Source organism: Cryptomeria japonica, chromosome 1 (assembly GCF_030272615.1).
Source record: "Cryptomeria japonica chromosome 1, Sugi_1.0, whole genome shotgun sequence".
In the NCBI taxonomy this organism is placed as follows: domain Eukaryota; kingdom Viridiplantae; phylum Streptophyta; class Pinopsida; order Cupressales; family Cupressaceae; genus Cryptomeria; species Cryptomeria japonica.
In genome coordinates this window covers 105,409,607-105,436,981 of record NC_081405.1, presented here as the reverse complement: position 1 = coordinate 105,436,981, position 27,375 = coordinate 105,409,607, and the positions used below count along the sequence as shown (strand labels likewise).

Sequence of the window (27,375 nt, the reverse complement as noted above, 5' to 3'; positions counted from 1 at the left end):
AAATAGGAGGATAATGCTAATATATTGTTTTATATATGAAACTTTTAAGTATTACAAATTTTAATAATAAAAGAAATATTATTTAAGTATTCAATAATGATTATAGATAAGAAAATAATAGTCAGTAAGTTATTATTTTTTAATATCTATCTACAATTAATAATCAAGAATCCTCTATAAAATGATTATTCTTTCTATTGATTATTTTAATGAAAATATTTAAATTAAAATTTACTTGTATGTTTTAATAAAATTAAGCACTGAGATAATTTATATTACAATTTCAAATTAAATTTTTTTTTTTTATCTTAAATGTAATCAATTTTTAAAATGAATCATTTTTCTATATTGTAAAACCATTTTGTATTATTTATATTCTCAAATCTATATATATATATATATAGTCACCCAGGGTATCCAAGACCAATGGGAAGCAAACCCATGGTCCAAGCCAACTCTAAGCCTGTTAGTTGAATCCAAGCCTCAGAGTCGAACCCAAGGTCCAAGCCAACTCTCTACCTGTCCGACTTAAATTACAAATAATTATTAGTGATAGATAAAAGTTTTAAATTTTATATAAAAATTTTAAATTTAATACTTTTGTATCCTCCAAAATTTAATTCAAAATTTATTTTATTATCGACAACTAAAATTAGTACTTACAATTTTTATTCCATGTTTTCTTCTAAAGACGGAAAAATATATAAACAAATCCAAAATAAAATTGTTGGAAAAACTTTTTGTTCTTTTGAAACTTTTACAGGGACCTTCTATGACGGAAAAATATATAAACAAATCCAAAATAAAACTATTGAAAAGCTTTTTGTGCTTTTGAAACTTTTACAGGGGCATATAAGTACGAGTGTGTGCATAAGCGTCAAGGTTTTGAATACACTAAGATTATTGTTAAATATGAGAGAGAAGTACAAATAGTATTTGTTGGCTTTGAAAGCATTTACCCTAGAGTAGGAATCGAATCCGTCGAGGTAAATTTGCAGAGATGAGAGGAATACATTTTCAAATGAGCCATAGCCAGCAGAAAAGGCTGGCCAGAGCTCAACAACAGTTGCTGCAATCAGCCGCCAAAATCCCTTCCTCCGTCTGCGTCAATGTGGGCGACGCCATTCCTGTTAACCACGAAGATGGAATTCTCAAGTAGTTTATGCTTACTGTTTCATTTTCGCAGAACAAAATTATCAAGAAGACGCACGGTGGCTCGTTTTATTAATTAATTTGTGTCTTGCAGAGGGCATGGAACCATCGATGTCAATGGCCAAGTCGTCGCTACGCTGTGCGGTGTGGTTGAGCGCGTCAACAAACTCGTTCTTGTTCGCACGCTCAGAGCCAGGTCATTTTTCTTGTGGAAATCCTTAAATTTTTTCTTGTCTTCTTCTGCAATCGATATCTCAGCTTTCAGTTGGAGCTAATTAACCGAACTCAGAGAATAAAATTATGATTCAGATATCAAAAACATTAAGTTATGCATATACTTTTTCACGTATAGGGAAATCTTACTTTCCGGTTCCATGTTAATTCTAATTAACTGAAAGGAAATCTCTTCTTCACCTCCATGCTTATTCCAACGGCGAGAAAGTTAGAAAAATGGAAAGCGTATCTTTCATTATTTATATATCACACTTCTCCTGTTTTGGAGGTTAAAGAGATCAAACTTTTCCTCAGTTAATTAAGGAGGCTCAGCCCACTGGAGTACTAGCTTTGTTCTTTTGCCCTGTGATGGCCTATTTTAACCACCCAACCTAGTCATTAGATTACGCTGGTTTTATTTAAGTCATTTTCCTCTATTTGATTCAAAGATGGAAAGCTGTGTTTTAGTGCACATACGGACAATTTTTTTGTTTGCATAACCTTTTACTCTGTTTGCCCCGGAGTTTTGCAGTTTTTAAATGAAGATTACGCCCTTCCACTTTAGCACACTTTTGTGATATTAATGCAAATGGCATGGAAGGGAAGAGATGAGTATAAACTATTTTGACCAACTTTTTCCACCCACAATTGGCCGCCAGATCTGCCATTATATTCCTTTTCCTCATAATATGTTTATATGGACTTGGAAATTCTCAGCTTCCGTCTTTATTTCATGAATTATATTGTCGATTAAATTATTTTCAGTCATTGCATTGCTTCATCTTGGTTACCCTTCTTTATTATTAGTTTTCAGTCTCAAGCGGACTGAATGGGAAAGGTTGGCCATCCTCACCTCCATATTTCTTTTCCAATTCCATCACAATCAAGTTTAACACAATCTTTAGGAGGTTTCTTCCACACATCATTAGGTTTTTACGGTCTATTCGCAGCAAATGCATTATCAGATATGGTTACTCATTTCTTCAATCCCAGATATGTTTTTCTTTGTTCTTTTGGGTTGGTCTGGTAAAATTTTTGGTGAGATTACCTCCCACTTTGATATGGTGTGGGGTAAGTTTGTAAACATGAGTCACAGTCACTCTACAATCTTGCCACATATTTGCTGGAGTTTTGGCCTGCCTTATTGTAGTTTGAACTCAGAAAAACAAGAAACATGCAGTGCAAATGTTGTTTTCTGTTGAACATGTTGGTCCTAAATCTTGCATCCCCTTGTCCTGACCATTAAGCTCTTCCATGGCTCCTTGATTATAATTGATCAGAGAAATATGACTCAATGGGCCCCATTTAGCCACTTACCGAGTTATTAATTTGACCTCTATTGTTTTGTGCATCTGTATATGCGTATCTGTGTCTTTTTTCCTGCCATTGAGAATAATTGTTTATTTCTCTGGTTGTCTTATTTGTTTGGTCAAGCTTCATACTGATGTAAATTAGACCTCTGTCCTCCGCAAACTATTCTGCAAAACGCTTTTCAGCACCTGTGTAAGAATCTCATAGCACACAGCTGCTAAAAAAAATAAAACAGCTAAACATTCTAATCAAAACAGTATATAGAAAAAGAATCCATGGCCATTATGTTCATAATACATAAAGAAAACTATACTGGAATAGCAGCAACACAAAAGAAAGTTCATTGATCTCAAAACCACTGATTCTGTAGCAGCTATCCCAAGAAAATACCTTATTCAGCCTTTAAACTCTACCCCCCGAAAAGAACCAAAAAACCCTCCTCCAATCTTAAAAAAGGAGCACTAAAAAAATAAATTCAGGAAACTGACAGATATGTCAGTTTGGAGAACCATCGGTTACATTGTCTTCCCCTTCTTTTCTAAAAGTCTGAACCTTCTGGTTCAGAAGTGAGGACAACATTGCCACCGATATGAGGAAACAGACCTATCAATAGACCTGTCACCAAGGTAGTATCTTGGGATTCCTTGGCCCAATTTTGAATGATTACCAGAAATTCCAACCTTGGTCTTCTTGTGGAGAGGAGGCCATTGTTGATTCCGCCATTCGGTTGGACCAATAAAACTATGCAAAGTCCCTAAATTAGAATGCTTAAAAAAATCACTAGTAGACCTGAAACCTTTCGTTTATTCCGATCACACCTCGCATCACTGTTGTCATACTGAGTTACATAGTCACTCTTCACGACATTTCTGATCACATCCAAGGCAGATTTTTCATGATCATGCTCATATCCCCACAATTCACCATTCCCTTCAATTACATTACAATCAACTAAAATGTCATCGTCTACCTTTTGAGGTTGACCAATATGTTAGATTTTTAATCAGACTGATAGCAAATAACAAAAATCCACACAATGAACACACAGAACACAAGGGTACCCTGGGAAAACCTCCCTCTTGGAGGTGAAAAACCCAGCAATCAAAGTCTCAGATTGTATTAGACCAAATCAGTATGATTCTTACAAGTTTTGCTTCAACAATTGAAGCAATATATCAGCACTGTATAATCCAAACTCGGGCATACAGCAGTATGACAGTGCTAGGGCAAACTTATCTGAATATCCTTGCTGTAGGTGGTTAGCTGTAATGTCCCCACTTTGAAATACGATTTAATATTAAATAATAATGATAAAATTAATATATATATATATATATATATATATATATATATATTAATTAATAAATAAATAATAATAAAATACCATATTCATTAAGAAGGAGAACTAATAAATAAAAATATAAGTAATGTGACCAAACAATCATCCTACTTATCCACCGATTATTATTGATGCTTTCCAAGAATAATATAAATTGCCAAGGAAATTCATACCATTGGAAAAAGGAAATCATCCACTTGTCATAATGAAGAAAAATGACATAGCAGGAAGACAAGGCCGATATGGAACGATATTGAAGGATTAGTGAAGAATAATAATTACGGTATACTTTATATTAACAGCAACGACATTCCATATGAAAAATCGGTAGCCCAGCGACGGGAAATTAATAATCGTGAATACCGATCATAACATGGTAACTGTATGCCCAGCGATGGTCACCAATATAATAATGCCGTAGTTTATAATGATATCGGCTAAGGCAAGGGTGCATGTCGAGTAATACGATGTCAACTGGTGATCAACATTCCTTAACCAGTGTCGTCAAGTATAAAAGACTAATCGATTCTATACAATGATTCTAATATGGACTTGATCGGTGATTACGTGAAAGTTATCAATAATCGATTAAAGGCTAAGGATCAGATATCGACTATAAGGATAGTGATTAGGGAAGTCTAAACTGATAATAATATTTGTCATAATATGGTGCGGAGGCAATGATAAATAGACGTGTCCTTTGGAATACAACTCCTCAATCACGACCTCTTAAAGAGATATTAATAGAGGATCTCAAGTCTCTTTAACGGGTGGGATTATTAGGATAGTATATTCATAGCACTCAGGGATATTATCCGCCCTGCAACAGGGTGAAGTACGCACTATAACAGGGTGCAAAGGTCAATTGGGCATAGTTATTCGAATAAGAGCTAGTCCTCATATCCTCACTACATGATCATATAGGAATAGCAATTATTTCATTCCTATTAAAGACAATCATTATATCAGATTTCATTGACAATAATTCAATCAGATTGTTGCACCGTTAATAATTTCATTACTTCTATTGAAATATACATACGTAACTAGGCATCAAAACTGTTACTAAGGTAGAATTGCTTACTTAAGCAAATGAAGTTGACTTCATAGTGTTTGTTGCAAGCTGTAGTTACCCTTTTGAAGACAAATTATAAGCATCACCAGTAGGGGACATTACATTAGCTAATCAAGTAAAGCAATCTGCTGGTGTGAATCATCCTCTTGACAGCACACTGATTGAGAAGATGATTCGCTGCCCCAAAAACACCTTCGCTGTCCCTGAAAGTGAGTTCGCTGCCCCTGAAGGTATAAATTTGCTGCTTTGCTGAAGGAATTCGCTTGAATATGTGCAGAGATAATTCGCTGAATAGTGGAGACAATTTGCTGGATAAGCGTATCCATTTGATGTAAGAATGATCTGTATATATCGGTGACTTGTCCACCTAGATTGACTTAGGTCGGCCTTGCATACATTCATAATTTTGGTGCCCAAAATTACAAGTTACCACTATAGGGTCGGACCAATACAAATTCCAAGTTACATGTGATAGGGTCTGCCCTATTTCCATTTACGAGTTACAATGCCCATTATAGGGTCACCGTCAGACTCATTTACAAGTTACATTAGTCATTATAGGGTTAGCCCTATTCGCAAGTTACATCGCCCATTATAGGGCCAGACCAAATTGCAAGTTACATTGAATTTTGCTCATTAATGTGACTAAGGCTGATAGGCCAATTAGTCACCCATATGCTAGGTCGGCCCTAGAAGGAATCCGACCTAGCTACAAAAACATCAACACAATAACTGCATTAGTTGAATTTTGTTGCAGCTCTGCCTCAAATTTTGGTGAACTTCACTCTCCAAATAATTTGTCTCCTTCACTTCGAATTTTTCCTTTGATTCTATTCTTGGCTGATTTTCACTTTTCTCGTCAAGCTCAAATCTAGCTTTTGTTAGAAGAGACAAAGCTACCACTTCAAATGCTTCTTCCTCTTTCAACGGTTTTAATATAGTTTTCCTTCCTTCATGCTGAACCTCATAAGTATTCTCCCTACATCGGTGGATTACATTCCATTCATATTGCCATGGCCTACCCAACAACAAATGACATGTATCCATCGGCACCACATCACATAGCACTTCATTCTCATATGGACCAATTTTGAAAGCAACAAGACAAGACTTATCCACAAGCACACCATGACTCTTCTTTAACCAAGAAATCTTGTAGGGGTTAGCTTTTGGAATGCAAAAAGCTGTAATTTATCAGCCTTTTATGTACTAACGAGATTGTTAGTATATCCACCATCTATGATCACCTTTCACACTTTACCCTTACATTTGCATTGCTTGGAAGATGCTCTTCCACTTCCAATCAGCCCTGAGGGTTTCCTTGTCTCCAGATGTTAAGGTTCTTCTCAACATCAGGTTCTCTCTTGGTTCAGCTTCAGCTTCATCTAATCAGGTTTTGTCTTCTTCTTGGGCTATCACTCTTTTGGGGTTTTGAAGGCAGTCTATAGCCTTGTTGGCTTCATCCCAAATAATATACTTTAAAGGCCTTTGCTCTCCCGACGGTGGTTGTCCATGTCCTCTACCTCCAAAGCTTCCTCGTCTAATGTCAACATTCACATTCTTACCTTCTACTAGCTCTTCACTCATGGTAGGTTCTAAGGAAACCTCTTTTCCTTTGCTTTTGATAACTTTCACCTCTTTTACTCATTATTTTGTTTTTCCAATTTAGTTTCTCCCAGCCTTTAAGGTATATAGATATGCCTCATCTACAGTAGGAACTTTCACCAATGCAAGTTCATCTTGAAGTTGAAGTTTGAGTCCATTCACATACCAGGCTGTCACTTGTCCTTCACTCTCTTGGATATCCATTCTAATTTGAAGCCTCATAAACTGTTCAGTATAAGTCTACACTAATTGATCCATTTGTTTTCAATTCTAAAATTCTTTAAACAATTTTTGTTGGTAATCTGAGGGCAAAAATCGGGCTTTCAAATGTTTTAGTATGTTAGGCCAAAGTTGAATTTTATCTTTTCCTTGTCTTTTTCTCGAACTCTGCACATTTCCCCCTCATAGGGCTGCATGCAACTTCAACTTGGAAGCAGCGATCTTTACTCTTTTTGGATCATCGTTGTCTATGTTTTCCATCTCAAATTACTTCTCCAAATCTTGGATCCAATCTAAAAATGCATCTTTTTGGATCATCTTTGTCTATGTTTTCCATCTCAACTTTAATCTTAGAACTCTATTTTGTCAATGCCTTAATAAGCCTCTCCATAGGATTTGATATTTTAGTAGCATTCACCAAGTTCGTTGGTTCCTCTTCAGACTCATCCAATTTTAATCTTGCCTCAAGGGTCTATACTCTTCGAAATTCACTAGTGTTCATTTTAGGGCTTGCATTCCTTCTGCCCCTTGTAATGTTCCCTTTTGGGATTGCCCTAAATCTTGCTCTAAAATCACAAGTTCCATTAAAATAAGAAATATAAAATAGTCAGAGTTGTAAATTTACCAATTAAAATGCTTTAAGCAATATAAATCCTGGTTTAAGTCCTGCAATAATATTAGACAACATTGGACATATAACTCATAAGATCAATTATTTCTACAAGGGTTAGGGATCAAACATATAAGTAAATATACATATATTAGTAATCATCATAATCCCTTAGATAAATCATGTTATACCTATGTACTTTTAGTATTCAACCATAATAGGGTTGGAATGAGGGATCACGGTAGGGTGCCCAAAGCAACCCTCACACTAAGCCCAAGAGCGGACTTTATACCCCCTTGGCCCATAGGTCACCCACAATAGGGTGGCCTACCTAGTGTGGGTGCTCGTCTCTGCTGTTGATGTTTTTGTAGCTAGGTCGGATTCCTTCTAGGGCCGACCTAGCATATGGGTGACTAATTGGCCTATCAGCCGGTCACATTAATGTGCAAAAATCAATATGTAACTGTTTTTTTGGTCTGGCCCTAAATGGGCGATGTAACTTGTGAATTGAGCCGGCCCTATAATGGGCGATAAAACTTGTAATGTGCAAATGTAACTTGTAAGTGTGAATAGGGCTGACCCTATGTTAAACATGTAACTTGTAAATGCTTATAGGGCTTACCCTATAATGGGCACCAAGCATATTATTGTTATTATTTGCAAGGCCGACCTGAGGTGTACAATGAGGTCAAGGCACATATACATGCAAGGTTCATTCATGCATCAAGATATACATCAAGTCAGCGAATTGCATCCTCCTTCAGCAGCATATTTATCCAAGACAGCGAATACATCTCTAAGACAGTGAATTGCATTATCAAGATCAGTGAATTTATCCAAGGGCAGCGAACTCATCTCCCATGTCAGCGAATCTGTGCTTGAACAGCGAACCTCATTCATGGTCTGCTACAGGTCTCCTTAATCAGCTAATTGTCCTCTCTGATTAGGGCATCATGCTCAGTCAAGGATAATTGCAGATAAGTTTGCTATAACTCAGATTTTCTTGGTGCTGTTCATACTACTCTGTGCCCTAGTGTAAAGTTATATTCTGCTGTTCATATTACTTCAAGTGTTGAAGCAAAATTGTAAAGACACAGTCTGATTATTGCCTAATACAAGTTGAGATTTTGTTGTTGGGTTTTTCACCTCCAAGAGGGAGGTTTTCCCAGGGTACTCGTTCTGTGTGTTCATTGTGTTATTTCTGGTTATTGCTATCAGTCTGATTTAAACTTAACATCTGCCCTCCCTATTTGTGTCACCTTATTGACTCATCTATGATTTTGACTCCAAAAATCAACCATTGTAGAGGTTGTAGAGGAAACCACAATAGGGCGCTCGGAAATCCTCCCATCTAAGCCCAAGAGCGGACTTTATACCCTCTTGGCCACATGTGGCAGATACGTCAGTCATCCACCATGGGGTGGTCTACTCAGAAGGGGATCTCATATCTACTCTCCCTCCTTGTATTTCCTTCTCACCTCCACACGGTTACTTGTTGGAGGAATAAGTAAATTACTAAATAAGGAACATATTAATGCATATGGAAAACATAAGTAACTATACATCAAATCTATCATTCCATTGCATATAAAATACATAAAGTGTCAAATCTGTTATTCCATGGCATACCAAATACTTGCAGATTCCTTAAGAATGCTGAGTGTGGAATTATCTTTAGTTTTTCTGATCTTTTTCTTTCTCCTTCAATGCCCTTGATGCTATCATTGACTTGCCTTATATACCCCTCCGATGGTAATGAAGGGTCATGTACTTCTCCACGAACGCAACCTTCCTCAAGGTTGCATTTCTTCATGATTGTCCCTTGTCCTTTTTCCAAGGAATCACTGTTAGAGGCAACCTTTTGTTAATTTGCTTTACTCATTCCTCAACAAATCGCAGGTTAAGAAGCATTTGATCGATCAAAGGACAAAGTGTCAAATTGAATGTATTTCTAATTTATTTCCTCACTGTTCTTAATCACTTTATCAGGTCCGAATACTCACTCTTATCCCATCCTTTGGAAACGCCTAGTTTAAAAACACTTCAGTTTACTGATCAAGGAACGAGTGCCTTACAGGCTGTCGGCTTGGGTATTAGAAAATTGTGAAGTCTTATGGATTAATACAATTTTCTGAATTCATTTATTTATAATAGCGAATATTAATATGACATAGTCAGGGTCATGACACCCCTTCGCCCCCAATTGGCACGGACTCCCCTTTGGGCCATCATGGATCACTCTGATACCAAAACTGATGTAGATTAGATCTCTGTCCTCTGCAAACAATTCTGTAAAATGCTGCTCAGCACCTGTGTAAGAATCTTATAGCACACAGTTGCTAAAACAATAAACAAACAGCTAAACATTCTAATCAATTCAGTGTATAGAAAAAGAAGCCATGGTCATTACCTTCATAATACATAAAGAAAACTATACTGGAATAGCAATGACACAAGAAAACTCATTGATCTCAAAACCACTGAATTCTGTAGCAGCTACCCCAAGAAAATACCTTATTCAGCCTTAAAAACTCTACCGCCCGTAAAGAAGCAAAAAGTCTCCTCAAAAAGGAGACAACAATCCAAAATAGGACTGTCGAAACAGACAAAATGGCAGCGACAGTTACAAGCCTTAAAAGGGAGCACTAAAAAAGGAAATGCAGGAAACTGACAGATGTGTCAATCTGGAAAATCATTGGTTACATTACATAGTTTCTGTAATGGCAACCTGTAAACGATCATTTTTCTATGTGAGCTCAAGTCATGAGATAAAAAATTATAAATGATGAGAGAGGTTGAGCTTGGATCGTCTGATATCATGTGCTTAAGGGTGGAGCAGAGAGTGGTGATCACTTTTTGATATGAGTTAGAGGGCTGAAGCAACATAGTGAATCATTGCTTTTATGGCAGAACTCATTTTGTATTGCAGCAGAGATCATTGTTTGAATGGCAGAGTGACTGTACTAAAATGATTCTGAGGTTACTGGATCATTTTTGATCAATCCTATAATAATATGTGCCAATGGGCAAGCTTGGTCATCTGATATCACGTGCTCTAGGGCAGAGAAGAGGGCAATGATCACATTTTGATATGAGTTACAGGGCTGAGGCGGCAGAGTTAATTGTTTACATGGTTAACTCATACTGTATTGCACTAGAGATCATTGTTTGTGTGGCAGAGTGCCGGTGTAATATGATCCCAAGGCTGTTGGATCAAAAACTTGAACAATCCTTGGAGTTGTAATGTTTGTAAGAGCTTCCAGGGTCCTTGTGATCCTGGAAACTTGTTATGGCTTTTGAATCCAGTGACTCTCAGATGAGTTATGACATTAGATAGTATGTGACAGGCTATAGCTGTGTCATTGGTGCATGTGTGCTGAGTTGGCTGCCTGGTGGGTTCTCTTTTCATTTATCTGTTTGTGCATGTATGTGTTATTCATCTACCATTCAAGATATGTGATGGTCTTGTGAGATTTGGAGTGTAATTGTGATATCATAAGGTTTTTATGCAGAGTTGTGTGATCTTTGACCCATGGATAATCTAATGGCCTACAGATGTTTGTGGAGAGCATTGTGTTGTGTGCTAGGCTAGGCCTTTGAGGACTATTCATCCCTTTTGAGATGGACAACCCTTGAGTCTCATGAGCTCAAATATTATGAGAACCTTGTATTGATTTTTATCGATGGTTATCACATGTCAATGGGAAGATGTTCAATGTGATCATGTGATTGGCTAACATGTGTGTGTTGGAGATCTTGTGGGATCCATGTGGGTCTATGCTCTTAAGTTTTCGTGGTGAAGGAGAATATGGAGGTATGTGGTAATAGATGATGAGCTCCAATTGAGTTTTATTTGTTCCGAGGACAACCAACGTGATCATCATGAGTGTGAATGTGTGTGAAGCAACTAATTAGTTTTTGTGGCTTAGATGAGCAACGAGGAAGGCGCCAATTGGGTATCATGTGGTCAGATGTTGGGCTCAATATACTTATATAGCAAATGTGGAAGCTTTTTGTTGTTGCACAACAACTTAAAAAAGTGATGAGCTCATTTTGCACATGCTCATGATGTGCTCCATGAGCAGATAAGATTTATTAAGTGCAAGAGTTGGTACAAATGAGTAGTTGATGATTTTAATGCTTTGGCCATTGCTAAGCTCAAGGATAAGCAGGATGCCTATGGTGGTTGGTGTAGACTTGTAGATGGTCAATTAGGTCTAGCAGAAGCTGATTGTTTGATATGGAGGAAGCAATTGGGAATTGAATGAAGAAGTGACAAATGCCCATGATGTGTGCAGAATCTAGAATCAAATCAAACCCTTATGGCATAGGTTGACATTCCAACATTCAATTGTATTCAAAAATCATTGCACAAGGTTGTGGTTGTAGGAGAGTTGTCCAATATGAGGAGAATATTCACTTTCTTTGTTAGAGTTCCAATCGAATGGAGATCTCACTTACCAACCCATGAGAATCTGATTTGATTTGTGCTTTGTCATTGAGGAGTCAATGGTTGTTAGGGGTTGTTGTCTTGAAGTATGTTAGATCTACGACAAGTTATGTGTTTTTGTCATTGGCTTGTTATGCTTTTTCTCTTTTATAAAATATGATTGAGAGTTACAGGACTTGTTATGGTTTTTCTCTTCCATATCCAGATTTTGAATAAGAAAATGACCCTCGAGGTATTACATGGACCACATTCGCATTCTTAAATATGATTGATATTTACCTAAGTTGCTTGTTTGGGTTTTGGTTCACTGGTATGGCAATTTTTTCCGGGGTTTAATATGGCTGGATTTCGTTGTACAATATATGCAAAGACATAAAACCACAGATAATTTGTTAAAGAATATAGAATTGAAAACACAGCTGATAGTGATAAAGATGATTAAAAGTTCAATGTCAAATATAAAATTGATACAAAATTACAATCAATAATCTTCATATTGCACTTCATCAAGAGCATCAACGTCATCTCTTGGTTTGTTTGAACCATAAGAAGTGACGATGCCACTCCTGCTAGCTGCATCATGCAAGTATTGTGAAGGGCATTCCTCATTTTCTAAAAGGACTCTAGTAAAGTTTGCCATAGAAACATCTAAGTTGACACACCTAGGCATTGCATCTCAATTCTTCATTGCCCTCCTTGCACTTGATGTGCTTTTGTGATAGGAGGCATAAGTTGGAATGCACACAGATGGACATCGTTGGCTTTTTTTGCAGCCAACTGATTGCACATAACTGAATGGATAAAGTAGCATGTACTCTAGTTCTACTCAGATGAAGAACTCACAACCTGTTGAGATTGGAGATAGTCAATACAACATTTGCAATTATAAAATACAATATATGTAGCTGCCAAAGATAAATAAGAAAATAAATAATAAAAATGCATATTTTTGATAGAACTTTGATTGCAAGAGGCTGCAGGCAAACAAAGCCTTGGTCATGGAGGCACTGCCGTATGCGAGCATACTTCTTGTATTGGTCTCAAAGAGTGCTAATATTGTAATTTGTTGAAGTCGTTAAATTTTCGAATTCAGTGTTCACCTACAATTGGGTCTTCTACATTTGAATCTTTGAAGAGTCTATGAATGCTGCCTTTTATGGATCACTAACTTCAACATCTCTATATGGATACACCCTCATGAGCAGAGAAAGTATCCCAATGTGTAATATTTGGGGGACAAGGCAAAATATTAAGAGATGCAAGGGTGCGATCATCTTATTCCATCATTCAACAATGATTTTTTGCATCTGTTTGAAAAATATTTTTGTGGCCATTCCTCTTGGCTCTTATTATGCTCCATCTCTTTCTATCATGGAGTCAATTGTTTCATATATCTCGTCCAAAAATCTGTGATTTGTATCGGCAAATCTGATTATACTCATGATGGGCTTAGTGAAACTCAAAAGGTAGTCCACAGTAGTCCATCTATCATTATCCAGGACCAATTCTTTAATCTCTTGAGCCCTCTCTCTATTTGTTTGTCTCCGTACACTCTAAAGGCTGCTGATGGCTAGGGTGCTCAATACCTCACACACCTTCACAAGTCATCTCAAGATGATTGTGTGTGATGCAAATCGAGTCATAACATCCTAATATGGTGTAAAAAAACTCTAAAGGCTGCTGATGGCTAGGGTACTCAATACCTCACACACCTTCACAAGTCATCTCAAGATGATTGTGTGTGATGCAAATTGAGTCATAACATCCTAATACGGTGTTAAAAAAAAGTAGATGACATAATTATTTTGTTTTAGCAAATTTAAAGTAAATATTACCTACCATAGTTCTAACTTGGAGAAGGACGTATAGATGGCTTGTGATATATGATGATTTGGTACAAATTATCAAATTTTGCCGACTTCAGTGTAAATTTCTTTGATCCACTCAATTTGCATCCCAAGCTTTTGCATCACCAAGTTGAGCGAGTGAACACATGGTGTCCAAACTATGTGCCCATATCTTCTATGCAGTAATAAAATCTCCACTCTACAATTTTTAGCATTGTTAAATATGACTAGGAGAATGTGTTGAAACCCTGCCATTTCAATTTATTCTTCTAGGATGTTGGCAATGATATGCCTTTGAAAACATTGCCCCTTAAGGCACATTGCAATAACAGTAATGAAGGTCATGTTTTGCAATCTTTTCATCCCTAAAAAATAATGGGCACTCCCATTTTGACTTATCCTTGATTGACTGTAATGATGCACATCTTTTCATATAGTGTGATGAATAATGATGAACAACAAATACCCTAATTGGTATTGAGAGGGGGGGGGTGAATCAGTACATACAAAAACTTCTCAACAACTTATCAAGTTAAAACAATGCTAACCAGTTGTCTTCATTATTGAACTTAACCATGGCAATACCGGTTAAACACAGTAAGACTCCAGACAGCTAAACCAGTAAAATTGAATACTTCAAATAACATTCAACACTTGATAACTACTTCACCAATATATTCATGCATGTGTTGTATTAGTAATACCATAACCATTAGCTTTGCATGCATATTCACCTAAACAAAGATTGCTTAATCATCACATGAAAAATGCACAACTCATGACACAGATTTTTCACGTGGAAACCCAAATGGGAAAAACCACGGTGGGGATGAATACTCACAAGCTTGTTTTTGAACTCTTTTGAAGCTCGCTCTGTTAGGAGCCTAGTTCGGTTAAAGACTTTACAATAAGGTTCTGTTAGGAACCGATCCTTTTAAAGATCACCTGGTTAAGGGATGGCTATATACCCTGTTAAAGGTTGAAACCCTGTTAAAGGTTACCTCGCTAGAGGATTTGAAGAACTCAATGATCTTGAGTCACCTGGTTAGAGGATTTGCAATAAGCTTGTTAAAGCTACCTGGTAAAGGGATTTTCCTACTGTTGAAATGGTTAGAAGACAACAGGTAAAGCTCTGATCTGATAACAACACTACATGCTAAGGCAGATCCTTTTCAGCTCCTCTACTCTGCAATCACACTTTGCAGTTTTCCACTCACTGGTCTGGCAAGTATCTCATCACTCGGATACAAACACAATATTTGCCAACACAAACAATAACAAACATCATCGACCTTATAGACAACAATTAGGTCGGTAGCATAAACCCTAAACCCTAAACATTTTAGGTTCACAATTACAAGCGGTCCAATCCTAACTGTTCAAACACTTTGCATAGAATAAAACAATCTCAAACAGATCACCGCATATGGAAATCAGTAACCATCATGCTCTCTTCACATACCGCTAAGAAAAATGTTCATTCCCGAGGTAGACATTTAATGCAATCGATCTTCACATGCAAGATCCTCAAGGAAATCCTTCACATGCACAAAATTGACATGGCATCTTGATCTCATTCTTATCTCTTAGCTAACTCATCACAGAATGTCACCGGTTGCATCGCACAAGCTAGATTGTCAAACCAGAAACCCTAGAGCTGAGACTACCAACCGGTAGTCACACTTAGTGAAACCCTGACACCGGTCCACTTCATCCCTTCATACCGGTTCACCTACTTGAACATCAATAACAACTTCTTCCAATCTTCATACCGGTTCACCTGCACTTATTGACATCAATGACAACATACATTATCATCATACCGGTTCATCATATGCCAACATAGTGTACCTATAATCACCCAAGTGTCTAGCTAATTATGCTCACCATATCTTACCAAATTGGTAATCTTAGGAGGTAGAAAGGAATCCCATTGATATAAATGCAATCCCCAATGTGCTCATGTGCAATGTCATTCACCTTATTGTGAAATGCCATTTTTAATCAACTTGCTTCTTGAACTGTTCTTTTGTGGGAAAGAAAGGGGTTATCATCGTCTTGGGAAAGCCTTACAATGAAATGGTATGTGGCATCCACTATGGGAGATGGCCATGTGGGTGGCTTCTGTGATCCTTTCTTGGCCAAAGGATAGGATCTTGGTCTTACTCTCTTGGTTGCACTATCAACTTCTTACTCTTTGATATAAGAGATAATTTGCTCCATTGGTGAACCATGTTTGTCTGGCTCGAGACAAATACTATTTTCTTGGCCAGCCATTGCACATAGGTGACTGTTCATTTGACTGTATGAACTCTTATACTTGTTAAGGGATTGACTACAACAACAAAGATAACCCCTGCCTCTGGCAAACTGCTTAATTGTTGCAACATGTCGTGGAAGAGGTGATGCTTGGTTAAATTTGAAAGGCCTATTGTTCTTTGGGCTCACTGAACTAAACTAACAGCTATTATCTATTAATGTTTTAAAATAAACAAATATCAGGAAAGTCAAGAAAAAATATACCCTATGTTAGTTAACTTAGAAAAACTAAAAAATAACAATGTAACCCTACAATACATTAAGAAATGAACAACAATTCATTAAAAAAACATTAAAAAAAAATAGGAAGCTAGGAAATAAATTTTTAAAAACTCAAAAAAATTAAGAAAACTTACATAGAGGATGAATCTCCTTGATGCAAGCTATTTATTAATCTTTGTATCACCTGTCAGACATTCCTTTGCAATTGATAGCACTCAGAAAAACCAGCAACCCTGCGTAATGACAAACGAGTTGTAGAAATTTGTAATGGTTTTTGTGTTTCGTGTTTGTATGCCATCTGTTGAGACATGGACCAGCTAGGACTCGAACCTAGGACCTTCTATACGCTGCTGGAGTGCTCTACCACTGAGCTACTGGCCCCTCTTGGACCAGTCCATTGTCGGTCCGGGTGTGGCTTATTTCCAACACCAACACCCCCCCTTAAGCCACACCTCTCGTGTGCTTGGGGCTCCTAGCCTGGACCTGGCTCTGATACCATGTTGAGACACGAACCAGCTAGGACTCGAACCTAGGACCTTCCATACGCTGCTGGAGTGCTCTACCACTGAGCTACTGGCCCCTCTTGGACCAGTCCATTGTTGGTCCGGGTGTGGCTTATTTCCAACACCAACACCAACACCATCTTTTAGGTTTCATTTTCCCTTTTTAGGGTTATTTCTTTTTAAAAAGCTGCATTTAAATGGCTTTTTTGGAAGTGAAATGGGCTTTTTTTGGGGCGCATATGCCTGTGTATAACTAGGGTGTGCCTGAGTGCTTCCTGTGACTGGACACAGTAACATAGATATATATAGGATATGTTAAGCTTTATCTGTGATGTATTCAGTTTCTGAATAAGTTTATATTTATTAAAATGTAGATTTTTTTTGGTTTCTTTCTCTCTTCAGTTTGCATAAATTTCTGTTGCAATTTTTTTTTTTGACATTCTCCATTAACTTGATTTGACTTTTTTATTGTCTATTGTTTTAAAGAATTTGATGTTGACAATGCAGATATAAGCCAGAGGTTGGTGATATTATAGTTGGTCGTGTGATCGAGGTAAGTGCCTTGGGGTCTACTCACTACTACTATTACTACTGCTACCATACTTATCCTCAAGAGAATAACTCTTAGATTATAATTTTGTTCAAAGTTGGTGTGAACTTAATACATTTTGTCTTTTCATTTTTAAGTTTTTGGATTCTATGTTTGTTTTAATCCAAATATTGGATCTTCCCTTTTAAAGATGAAAAAGTACATTATAATAATCAATAAAACCATTACTGTGAGACTTGATCTCGTTAGCGCAAGGAAAAATATCACAATGATTACACAAGAAACTTATGCTATGATAAATTAAGTGCTTTCCAGATTGGCTGAGCTCTACTTCCCAAGGATACCCTTATCTTAGGTAGGCACTGGCATTGGTTTGATCCTTTCCCGATGATGGGTCAAGTAGGGGGAGGCCTGAAATCTCAGAACCCTTTCATACCATGTGGTTGATCCCAGAAAGAAGTTGTAATTTGATAGACTGCAAACAAACACTCTTTTATGCAAAAATATGTAAGGATATATGATAGATGGCTATCCCATTAACATAATAATAGGTACAATTGCCACAGAATGAAACTGAAAGATTCCTTTTACTAGTCTCTTTAATGATGATTTATTTTGGATTACAGGCATTAAGTTTTGGCTGCCACTCCTGTTCTATAGTTATTTCATACTTTTAAGTTTCTTTTATGTTAGGAATTTCTAACATGCATGTATGACTACTCTGGTTTGGGCTATGTACAAGGCATACAAAAATTGATAGCTTTTCATGAGTCAAGTTTGTAGTTAATGCCTCTTTGAACTCTTTGTTTGTGTTCTTGTGAACATGCTAGGGAATCTTGGGCATCAAGCCAAAAAGTTCAGGTTAATGGTTTGTTCAAAGTTAGATTATTTCTAAGAAGCATATTTGCATAATTTGCACGATTGTGGGTACAGTAAAGCAAGGGCAAAAGGTGCTTATATAGTTAATTTCCAATCTCCAATCATTGAGGTAAAGATACAATGTCAATGAGAGCTGAGAGGAAGCACTGGATGGGGTTCTTATCCAAGGGAAGAGCTGAAGTCTGTAGTAATAGACAGGTCAATTTCATAGAGCATTTTTGCTTGTATCTTACTCCAATTGTCCATGTCCACTTCTAAATTATATTGAGTTCAATACCAAGTCCAAGTATTTCCATGTGGGAGCTTTTCCACAATGGGGTTCTCCCAGGTAAGTTGTCATCTTGTGAGTTTCTTGTGTCTGCATTTGAACCCTTTTTTTTCATACTCAACATAATTTAGCACGGAATAAATGTTCTCTTGGAATGAAATGGCACTTTAAACATTTGTACTCAAGTAAAGATAATAAGTGTTATCATATCAGTGTAGAACATATTTGCGCTTTCACATATTCTAATTCTACATATTTCCTGCATGGAAGAGATAATTGATGCATCTTACATCTGAGTTTACCCTTGTATGTTGGACTCCAATGGAAATTAATTGAATCAGCAGCATGGCTCATCTTGTGAATTTGTAGTGGCCAAATCTTCATGAACTGGATCAATGTAGAAACAGTTTATTTGAAAAATATATTCTGGCCAAATCTTCATGAACTGGATCAATTAGAAACAGTTTATCTGAAAAATATATTCCTCACTGTATTTTGCACAAAACCATGGATGGCTCAAACCCATTTGAGTAAAAAGGAAAAACTTCTTAAAAAACCAAAAATAATGATTTTTAGGCTCTAGGACAAGCAGACAGAGCTCCAACAACATTTCTGGTATAGGATTAAATAGATTATTAATGGATGAAGTAAGAATCTGTAGAGTTTAGGCTGATTACAATTTGGATAATGTTCAGAATGCTTTTCTCTGTTTGGTTGAAGATTCCAAACGAGGAATTTGGTGGTAGATGAGGGAGTTTCTGTAAATGAACAAATGAGAATTAAGTTGAGGTGGCCATGGCATCCTTGAAGAACGGTGCGAGAGAAAGCATTTCAGATACTATACTCCCTTGTTTGGTTGGTAGCAAATTGCCAAGGGCCCAAATTTCTGAACTTGACACCATTAGTGCAAGAAGGGTTGTAGTGGAAGCAATACAAGACATTGGCTAGGCTGAACATAGTTTATAGGTTCAAGAGAAGCAATATTCCTCCTCAGTAGTTTCTTTTCTCCTTCACCTATTTGACTAGTTTGGCAATGTTAAAAGGCAATGGTGGAATACATAATAAGCATGTAAAGGTTGGAGCTATGCTGAAAAAACAGGCAAGTTTACTTTGATTGATTTTTTCTTAGAAAGTATTGTATCTTCCTTCCTTACCATCAATTCTCTTAAATTCTTTATGCAAAAGGATCCAGTGCTAAGCAAGATACATTTTTAAAAAGAAATGCAGATTATGGTTTATAAGGCAGCAATGCTGGTATATAGTACCATGAGAGTAATCGACAAAGTGATGAAGAGACTGTATGAAGCTCAATTTGACATTGTGTCCATGGCAATATAGAAAAGTCATCCTTGTTCATCATTGTGGTAGTAGGTAATGGCTAAGATCAGTGAATGACAAAAATAATCTAAAATGGAATGCGACCTCCTTTGTAGATGTCCATGTTATTCTGAATGAGCACACAATAAGCAGTACTTGTCTCAACTTATCATAAAGTTGCACAAAACTACATAAAAACAAAAGGGATTCAGAAACATCAAGTTTGTCTTATAAGCACCAATTCCCTAGGATATGATAAGTGCAGTTCAGAAGTATGAGAAACAGATGCAGCTATAGATGTAACTACAATGTTTGCACACCATGGGCAAGGAATGTGTGTTTAAAGGTGTTGTATTGGAATGTGGGAATATTCTTTTGCCTGAGGCTTAAGTTTACAGCTTGTTTGTGGGGCCGATATGATCCCTATAGAAAAAGAATGGTCTGCGTATGATTTTGTGGAGGTTAAAGTAGGCATTCACCAACTTATGAGGAGACGGTTGTGGTTTTTGTTTGTGTGGGGTGTGTATCCAAATGCACCACTCATATTATGATGAACTTTACACTACCTTTATTATGTTCAAAGGTTGAGTTAAATTCTATACCTATATTTTGCAAAATGTTTCTGATTGTTTTGAGAGAGAGAGAGAGAGAGAGATATGCTTGGGACACATTGGTGTAATTGCAACCTATTTTTTGAGTTATGGTTTATGTGGAGAGGCATACACTTAGTGGTGACATTATTGCCAATCCTATTCTCTGATTTCAACCTGCCCAAAGTTAACAAATAGCGATAAGATTTTTTCTTTACTTTTCAAGGTCATTAAATCTATCTTTAATTCTTACTTCAAGGAGTGTAGGGGAGTTGGTAATTGAGTGTTGTGTTGTGAGGCAGTTCAGTGGTCAAATTTTGCACACTTGTTCAAATGTTTAATCAACTATTACTAGGCTTACTTCTAAAGTAATATTTTTTAAACCTTTAGTTATCTATAGCCTCCTTTTCTATTAGTTTGTCTCATTATAGTCTCAAGCATGGTTTGCAGACTCAGACTCGGATAGTACTCGGCAAGCCCAAAATTCTTGACTTGGCGAAAACTTAGCAAAAACTCGGCAACTTAGAAAATACTTAAAGTTAAAATTTCTTAAAAAAACATTTTTTTTTTGCAAAATTTGATTACAAAATGTATTAAACAAAAAATTGACATCTCAAAAGAGAAATTGCATGGTTTTATAGATAAAAAAACATGTGAAAAACACATTTTAACCAGCAATTTACCCATGGTGTTTTTACCCATGTTTTCCTTGTGTCTATAAAAACTCGTCAGTTAAACTTGTGCAAACTTGCAGAGAAAAAAAAGAGAGTACTCGGCAACTGAGAGAAGTTGGTAAGTTGTGTGTTCTGTGTAAGAGTGGGTTAAGTCTTAAGAAACTCTCCTCCCCACTTTTCAATTAAATTATGCTTATAAAAACTTGTCACTTGCATGTATGTCCAAGAGATTATTTAAAGAGTATTAAATTTGCTTACTTTTTAAGTTTTTTCCTATCAAGGAGCAATATTTTATCCTACCTTCAAACATTAATATCTTGGTTGTATAAGGTCCACTTCACTTTGCATTGGGTCCTGTTTTTTTGAGCTTTTCCTCTTATGTGACAATTTTTGGGAATCCTGGAATTCTTCAACCTGAATACATGCTCACAGGTAGACCATTTAGACCATTTACTTATTGAAGCCGAAAATGGAGGTTGATATTTTGTTGCTTTAGGTATGTCATTAGTGGTATATTACAAGAGGAGGTAAGACAGAATCTGCAAATAGAAATGAGAAATCACATTGAGTGAAGAAGGCAAATGAAGCATGTAAACTTTTAGCAATACTGTCTTTTATGAGTTGCTCATATTCAAGTTTTGGAATTGCCTAAGGATGTCTGGGCAACTGTGAGAAGCTCTCCAATAAGTAAATGGGATTCAGGGGAATGTTTCATCGCAGGACAACAATGGTGAGTTTTTTGAAGAGGTCACTTTACTTCAAAGGGATACCAAATTGCCATGTAGTGCAAAGGATGGTTTGTATCATTGAGAGGAAAATGCCGAATTCTCATTAAAGAAGCATAACATCTTCTGGAAGTTGTTGCTGTTTCTGGATTAGATTGTGTTAAGATTTTTTTGATCAACGTTTCAGATGGATCTTGTTGATGCAAAAACTCTTAAAACAATCTAATCCAGAAACAGCAGTGAGCAGCATTATAGTCTTTGGAAATCTGATATCATTAATCTTCTGGAAGGTTTACAATATTTGAATTGGCAGCATGTGTCTTAGATCTGTATTATTTTTCCCTAGACATGTCCCATCCTATAAGAAGCCAAATGGTTTGAGCCAAATCTGTTGCCAAGTTGTCTACTGAACTATGTCTAGCACAGGATGCTTGCTATACTAAATTGTTTGTAAACCATATATCTAATCTTTTATATTTAGAATTAATGTGTTGATTGACTGACATTCAGAACCCATCGGATTACTCAACTTTCCTGTTTCATATGCTTTGGAAAGTATAAATCTTCATATGTATTATTTTTCACGTGAAGCTCTAATGTTCAGAAATATATTACAGCATTGAAAATTTTCAAACTAAACTTGCTGTGCAATTTCTTGCAATGTAAAACTCTTATGTTTCCAATGTTAAATTTTTCATTTTTATACAATCTTACCAATGTGAATTAAAATGTGCAGGTTGTCCCAAAACGATGGAAAGTGGACATTGGTTTTAATCAGGATGCTGTGCTAATGCTTTCTGCCATGACTTTACCTGATGGCATTCAGGTGATGAGATTTTAAAGATGAAATCATGATGTAATCCTTTGTGTTCTTTATTAGTTGGTAATATCCATGATACATGGTTCAATGCATACGCTGAAACTACACATTTTGAGAAAATCCTAGAAAAGAGTTTTAAAAATGACATTTGTAGGCAGCTTCTTATATAACCATTTGAGAATAGGTTAGCAGAAGTTAGTGCACCCTTTACGTTTTAGTCATATCAAAGCTACATTACATGGCAAGCCAAGATTTTAAGACTAAACTTGCCACTTGTTTGACTTGCTGAAAAGACCAATTCATGATTTGAGTTATTTCTGCTCATAATGGTTGTCCTAACTTTTCTTTTGGACATAATCTCTCTCAGATAAATTAGAACATCTCATTAAGTATGAATCTTGAATATTGATTCTAAACAAAGCACATAATATGTGAAACAATTAGTAATCTAAATGTTGAATTTCAATTCTTGAGAAGTGTCTAATAGGGCATCAGATTTAGAAAAGTTTGGAAGGGGGAAGATAACGCCTTAATGATATGTAAGTGGATCCAATGTATTGAGGTCGCACAACATTCTATTCTAAACTTTAAGAGGAAATGAAAGTTTTCAAAGTGATGAAGTATTAGAATTTTCTTATACTTGGTGAATGGTACAGGCCCTAGGGGTGTGTGCAATCTGCATTGTAACTTATTTTTCATTAGTCTTACCATGGATTTTTTCTTTCACCATTGCTTTGGCAAATGCAAATTTTCTTTTGATTAAATATTTGCTGAATGTAACAGGACTGCCTGAGAGTTGTGATAATTTTGAATGTGCATAGTTCAGCTCGTCTCACTTATGTATTTCTTTTAGGGATTTTCCCTGCCAGTTTGAAAACCATCGAAAATACCAGGCGGATTTATACGAATTTTACTCCTGGATTCTTAGTGAGGATATAGGGAACAATGGTATATCACTTTGTATTAGCATTAAGTTGAAACTCACAGCTCAGTCATGGAAAATCATATTTCAATATTGTGCTAGCTACATAGACTGTACAACTGACAAAGGGTTTATCAAAAATGTCAACACGGGAATCAATGTTTGTGCATAAGTAAGTTTTTATTTAATCTTGAAGCTAGGTTCTACCTCACATTTTGGATTGGTGGCCTCTGCTTTTAGATGTTTGTACTACTGTACTACTGCTCTTGATTCACCAAATGCAATTTAATATGCTTTATTCATTATTTTAGTTCTTGGAGCTGTTCCTCAATTGTACAGGTTGCATGTTTTTAATTTTTTAGCCATGTTGTCAATAGCATAGGCCTTAAGTTGAGCCACACCTATATATTTTTTATTTTTTAGTTTAATATGAAGGTTTTACTTCTGAATTTGCACCAGGATAAACATCAGTTACAGATTGCATTTCAATTTAAAGCCATGTTGTCAATATCATAGGCCTCAAGTTGAGCCATGCCTATATATTTTTTATTTTTTAGTTTAATGTGAAGGTTTTACTCCTGAAGTTGAACCATGCCTATATTTTCTTATTTGTTGGTGGTGGCCTGTGTCTTTGATGCTATTGTCTTCTTTGCTGCCCCTTTATTGCAAATTACTGAAATCACCCTTTTCTTTTTTGAGTTATGGCTTATGACATGCTAGTCCAGTCAGTATAAAGAAGTTTGATGTATAAGTAACGTTTGGAATAGCTTGTTAGAGAAAGATGCTGCAAATAGGATGAATGCTAAGTTTCTGTTTTGGTTTTTGGGGTTTGGGTATGGTTTTTTAAATTTTTATTCACCCTGGTTTGGTATGGCTGTGTATGGGCATTCACACTATTGAAAACAGCAATGATTTGTACAAAATATACCAAACTAAATACAGAACAGAGCTGATTTTGATCATTGAATGTTAAGATAAAGATAACCTGATAACTGGAATTTTGACAAATATATTTTCCCTTGATTGTAACATAAAAGTGATGTTGGTTGCTACTGCTGGTTCAACATGTCATCTGAGATTCTGTGAGACCAAACTGTTTCAGATGAGGCATTAATTGCTTCTTTCTATGAAATTTCTGTTGATTAGAGTGCAACTGTCGCTTGCTTCGTAGTAGCCCAAGAAACTACACCAGATCCAAGCTTTTTGTCATAGTCTGCAGGTTTGTTAAATTAAACACAATGCTAAAGTGTGAGATAAATTGATGCACCTCAATACTCTATTTGCTTTTATATTTAATTTAAAAAAAAAAGAAAAATTTCTCGCTTGTGTACATCCTAGGTTTTCCTAGGATATAATCAGGCAGGATCCACAGTCCTGGGCTGTGCTCAATGTGTACAGCCTAGGTACATGCGGTACCTGACAACACTGTGAATGTGCAACATTCCCAATTAAGTTAATTTTGATTTGTGTAATGTTTTTTCTTGTTACCTAAGTGCAGGACAAGATTTTTTTCAATTATTAAGCTGCCATGTTACAGCAAGGGCGTGGTGGTTTCTCCTTTGCTTTCCCTGTGAACTAAGTGGTCAGTTGTTACTTAAATTGAGTTGCATAACGATAATGCATGATAACAAATGAAGATAGCATAGTAATTAGTATGGTTGCTTCTTTTGAATATATACTGTAGACTTTGTTCCTTGTTTGGGGCAATAGCTCAACTTTAAATGTATTTTTGGAACTTTTTAAATACATCGAGATGATACCATTTTGAATAAAAATAAAAACTCTCTCTCTGTACTTACAAAGCTCCTCTGAAGACATGAATCAACTGTTATCTTTGGCAATTAATGTTCCGAATGAATGTATACTCGTCATTCGCCCCATCATGCTATCTAAAACCGCTGCCCTTTATCCCTACATGTTAGTTTTAAAGCATTTGAAAATGAATAGTTCCTTCTACACATGGAACTGAAACCGTGATTTGCATTTTCAGAGACGGCGCACAACTGTCGATGAGTTGAACATGCGAAGTGTATTTGAAGAAAATGATGTTATCTGCGTAAGTTCTGCAATCCGTCTGTTTTTCAGATCTAAAATTTGAAGTATGCTTTATTTTGTAAGGGTCCTGGTGACAAAACCATGCCCAGTTGTGTTCTAGGGATGAACAAGCTCTAGTCTTGGTCCTGTTGTTACTCACACATACCCACAGAGTTGTAGATTAACTTATTGTGTTGTGGGTATTTGAGCTTGAGCCACTCTCTTTACAAATGTAGCACTTAACTATCACACCTCAATCTGATGGACTAGAAATGTGAAGCTTGTTATTCTAAAGCACATCAAGTAAATGCAGCATAAAGAACTTTATTGATGAAAAGTTGTGGAATTGCTTTTTGTATTGAACAGGCTGAAGTTCGTGGCTTACAGCATGATGGAAGCTTGCACCTTCAAGCACGGAGTGACAAGTATGGCAAGGTTTGTTTTTATTGGCATACAGAACTGAGTTATATTTCAATAGAACCTAGTAAATTTGTTTGTCAGGAGAAGATTGGTGTTTAGAAGGGTTTTGTTGGTATTAAAAACTGTATATTGTCGTTGCAAGTTTGGGTGCTGAATGGATATGCTATGGAACTATCAATGATATTAATTGCTCAATCAGTTTTCTATTAGCTTTCTCGCTGTGTACTAGATTGTCAAGCAGACAATGTTGTCATGCAGTTTTGTGCTATTAGCATACACTAAAGCTTCACTTATTTGATAATGCACTTGCTTCTGTTTGAAAAGGAAGGAGCCTGATCATTCAATTCAGGTTCGTGGATTAATCAAGAAATATTTTTATATGCTCTAAACATGCCTTTTTTGAGTCTTTGGCAGTTAGAGAATGGTCAGCTTATTACAACCTCTGCTTATCTTGTGAAGCGACGGAAGCAGCATTTTCATTTTCTTGAGCAATATGGAGTTGATATGATTTTAGGTTGTAATGGCTATATATGGGTTGGTGCACACACTGATCTGCAGAGTACTTCTAGGCAAGGAGAAGAGCCTGATGTTTCAGGACAAAAAGAATCCCAATCAACTATAAGCGAAGCCCTGAATTCTGTAGATGCAGTTGCAGGTAGGAAAATCAGGGAAAACATTTGCCGGCTTGCTAATGCAATTCGAGTGCTATGTTCATTGGGTTTCAGTATTTCTGTTGAATCAATTCTTGAGACCTTGGAGGCGAGCATTACTTGGAATGTTGACATAAAAGATATGCTTGGAGCAGAATTCTATGTCAGAATTGCTGAGAGGGAAGCTGAACGCAGAAGCTCAAAATCTAATGTGTAATCTGGAGGCTCTTTCATTTGTTCTTATTTTAATGCATGGTACAAGAATTTCCCCTTAATGATGCAGCTTTCTTGGGGTCAGACATAAGTTATGAGTAATATTGACACTGATTTTCTATGTTTGAGCCTTTGTAAAGTTCAAGGGGTTCCAAAGAAATGTTAATGAGAGGTTTTTTGTGACTCAATTCTCCTGGTCTTGAATTCCTGCCGAATTGGTCTGGGGTAGCCCCATAATGCATGTTGGAAATTATATGTCAAGTACATTTGTCAGCAACCTCTCAACCAGTTCAGTTAGTACAAGTTTGATTACCTCTGATTAATTGTTAAAATCTGTATTCCTGAATGAGCATAAACTGGTATTCAATCTTTTCTAGTGTATTCACCATTTGCTATAAAGAGTTTATATCAAAGAGACGGGAGTACTAATTTGATCTCTTAAGTATTA

The 27,375-nt window shown here is 36.4% G+C and overlaps 1 protein-coding gene across 1 annotated transcript; it reads left to right on the top strand.

The window, feature by feature from the left end:
• Positions 1 to 838: 838 nt before the first annotated feature.
• On the top strand, positions 839 to 27,375 carry LOC131040656 (exosome complex component RRP4 homolog). Its single transcript, XM_057973612.2, has 7 exons — positions 839 to 1,155; positions 1,247 to 1,348; positions 17,373 to 17,418; positions 22,605 to 22,694; positions 25,601 to 25,666; positions 26,011 to 26,079; positions 26,479 to 27,375. The coding sequence occupies exons 1-7, from the start codon at positions 1,001 to 1,003 to the stop codon at positions 26,929 to 26,931; spliced, it is 981 nt and encodes a 326-aa protein (XP_057829595.1). The 5' UTR covers positions 839 to 1,000; the 3' UTR covers positions 26,932 to 27,375.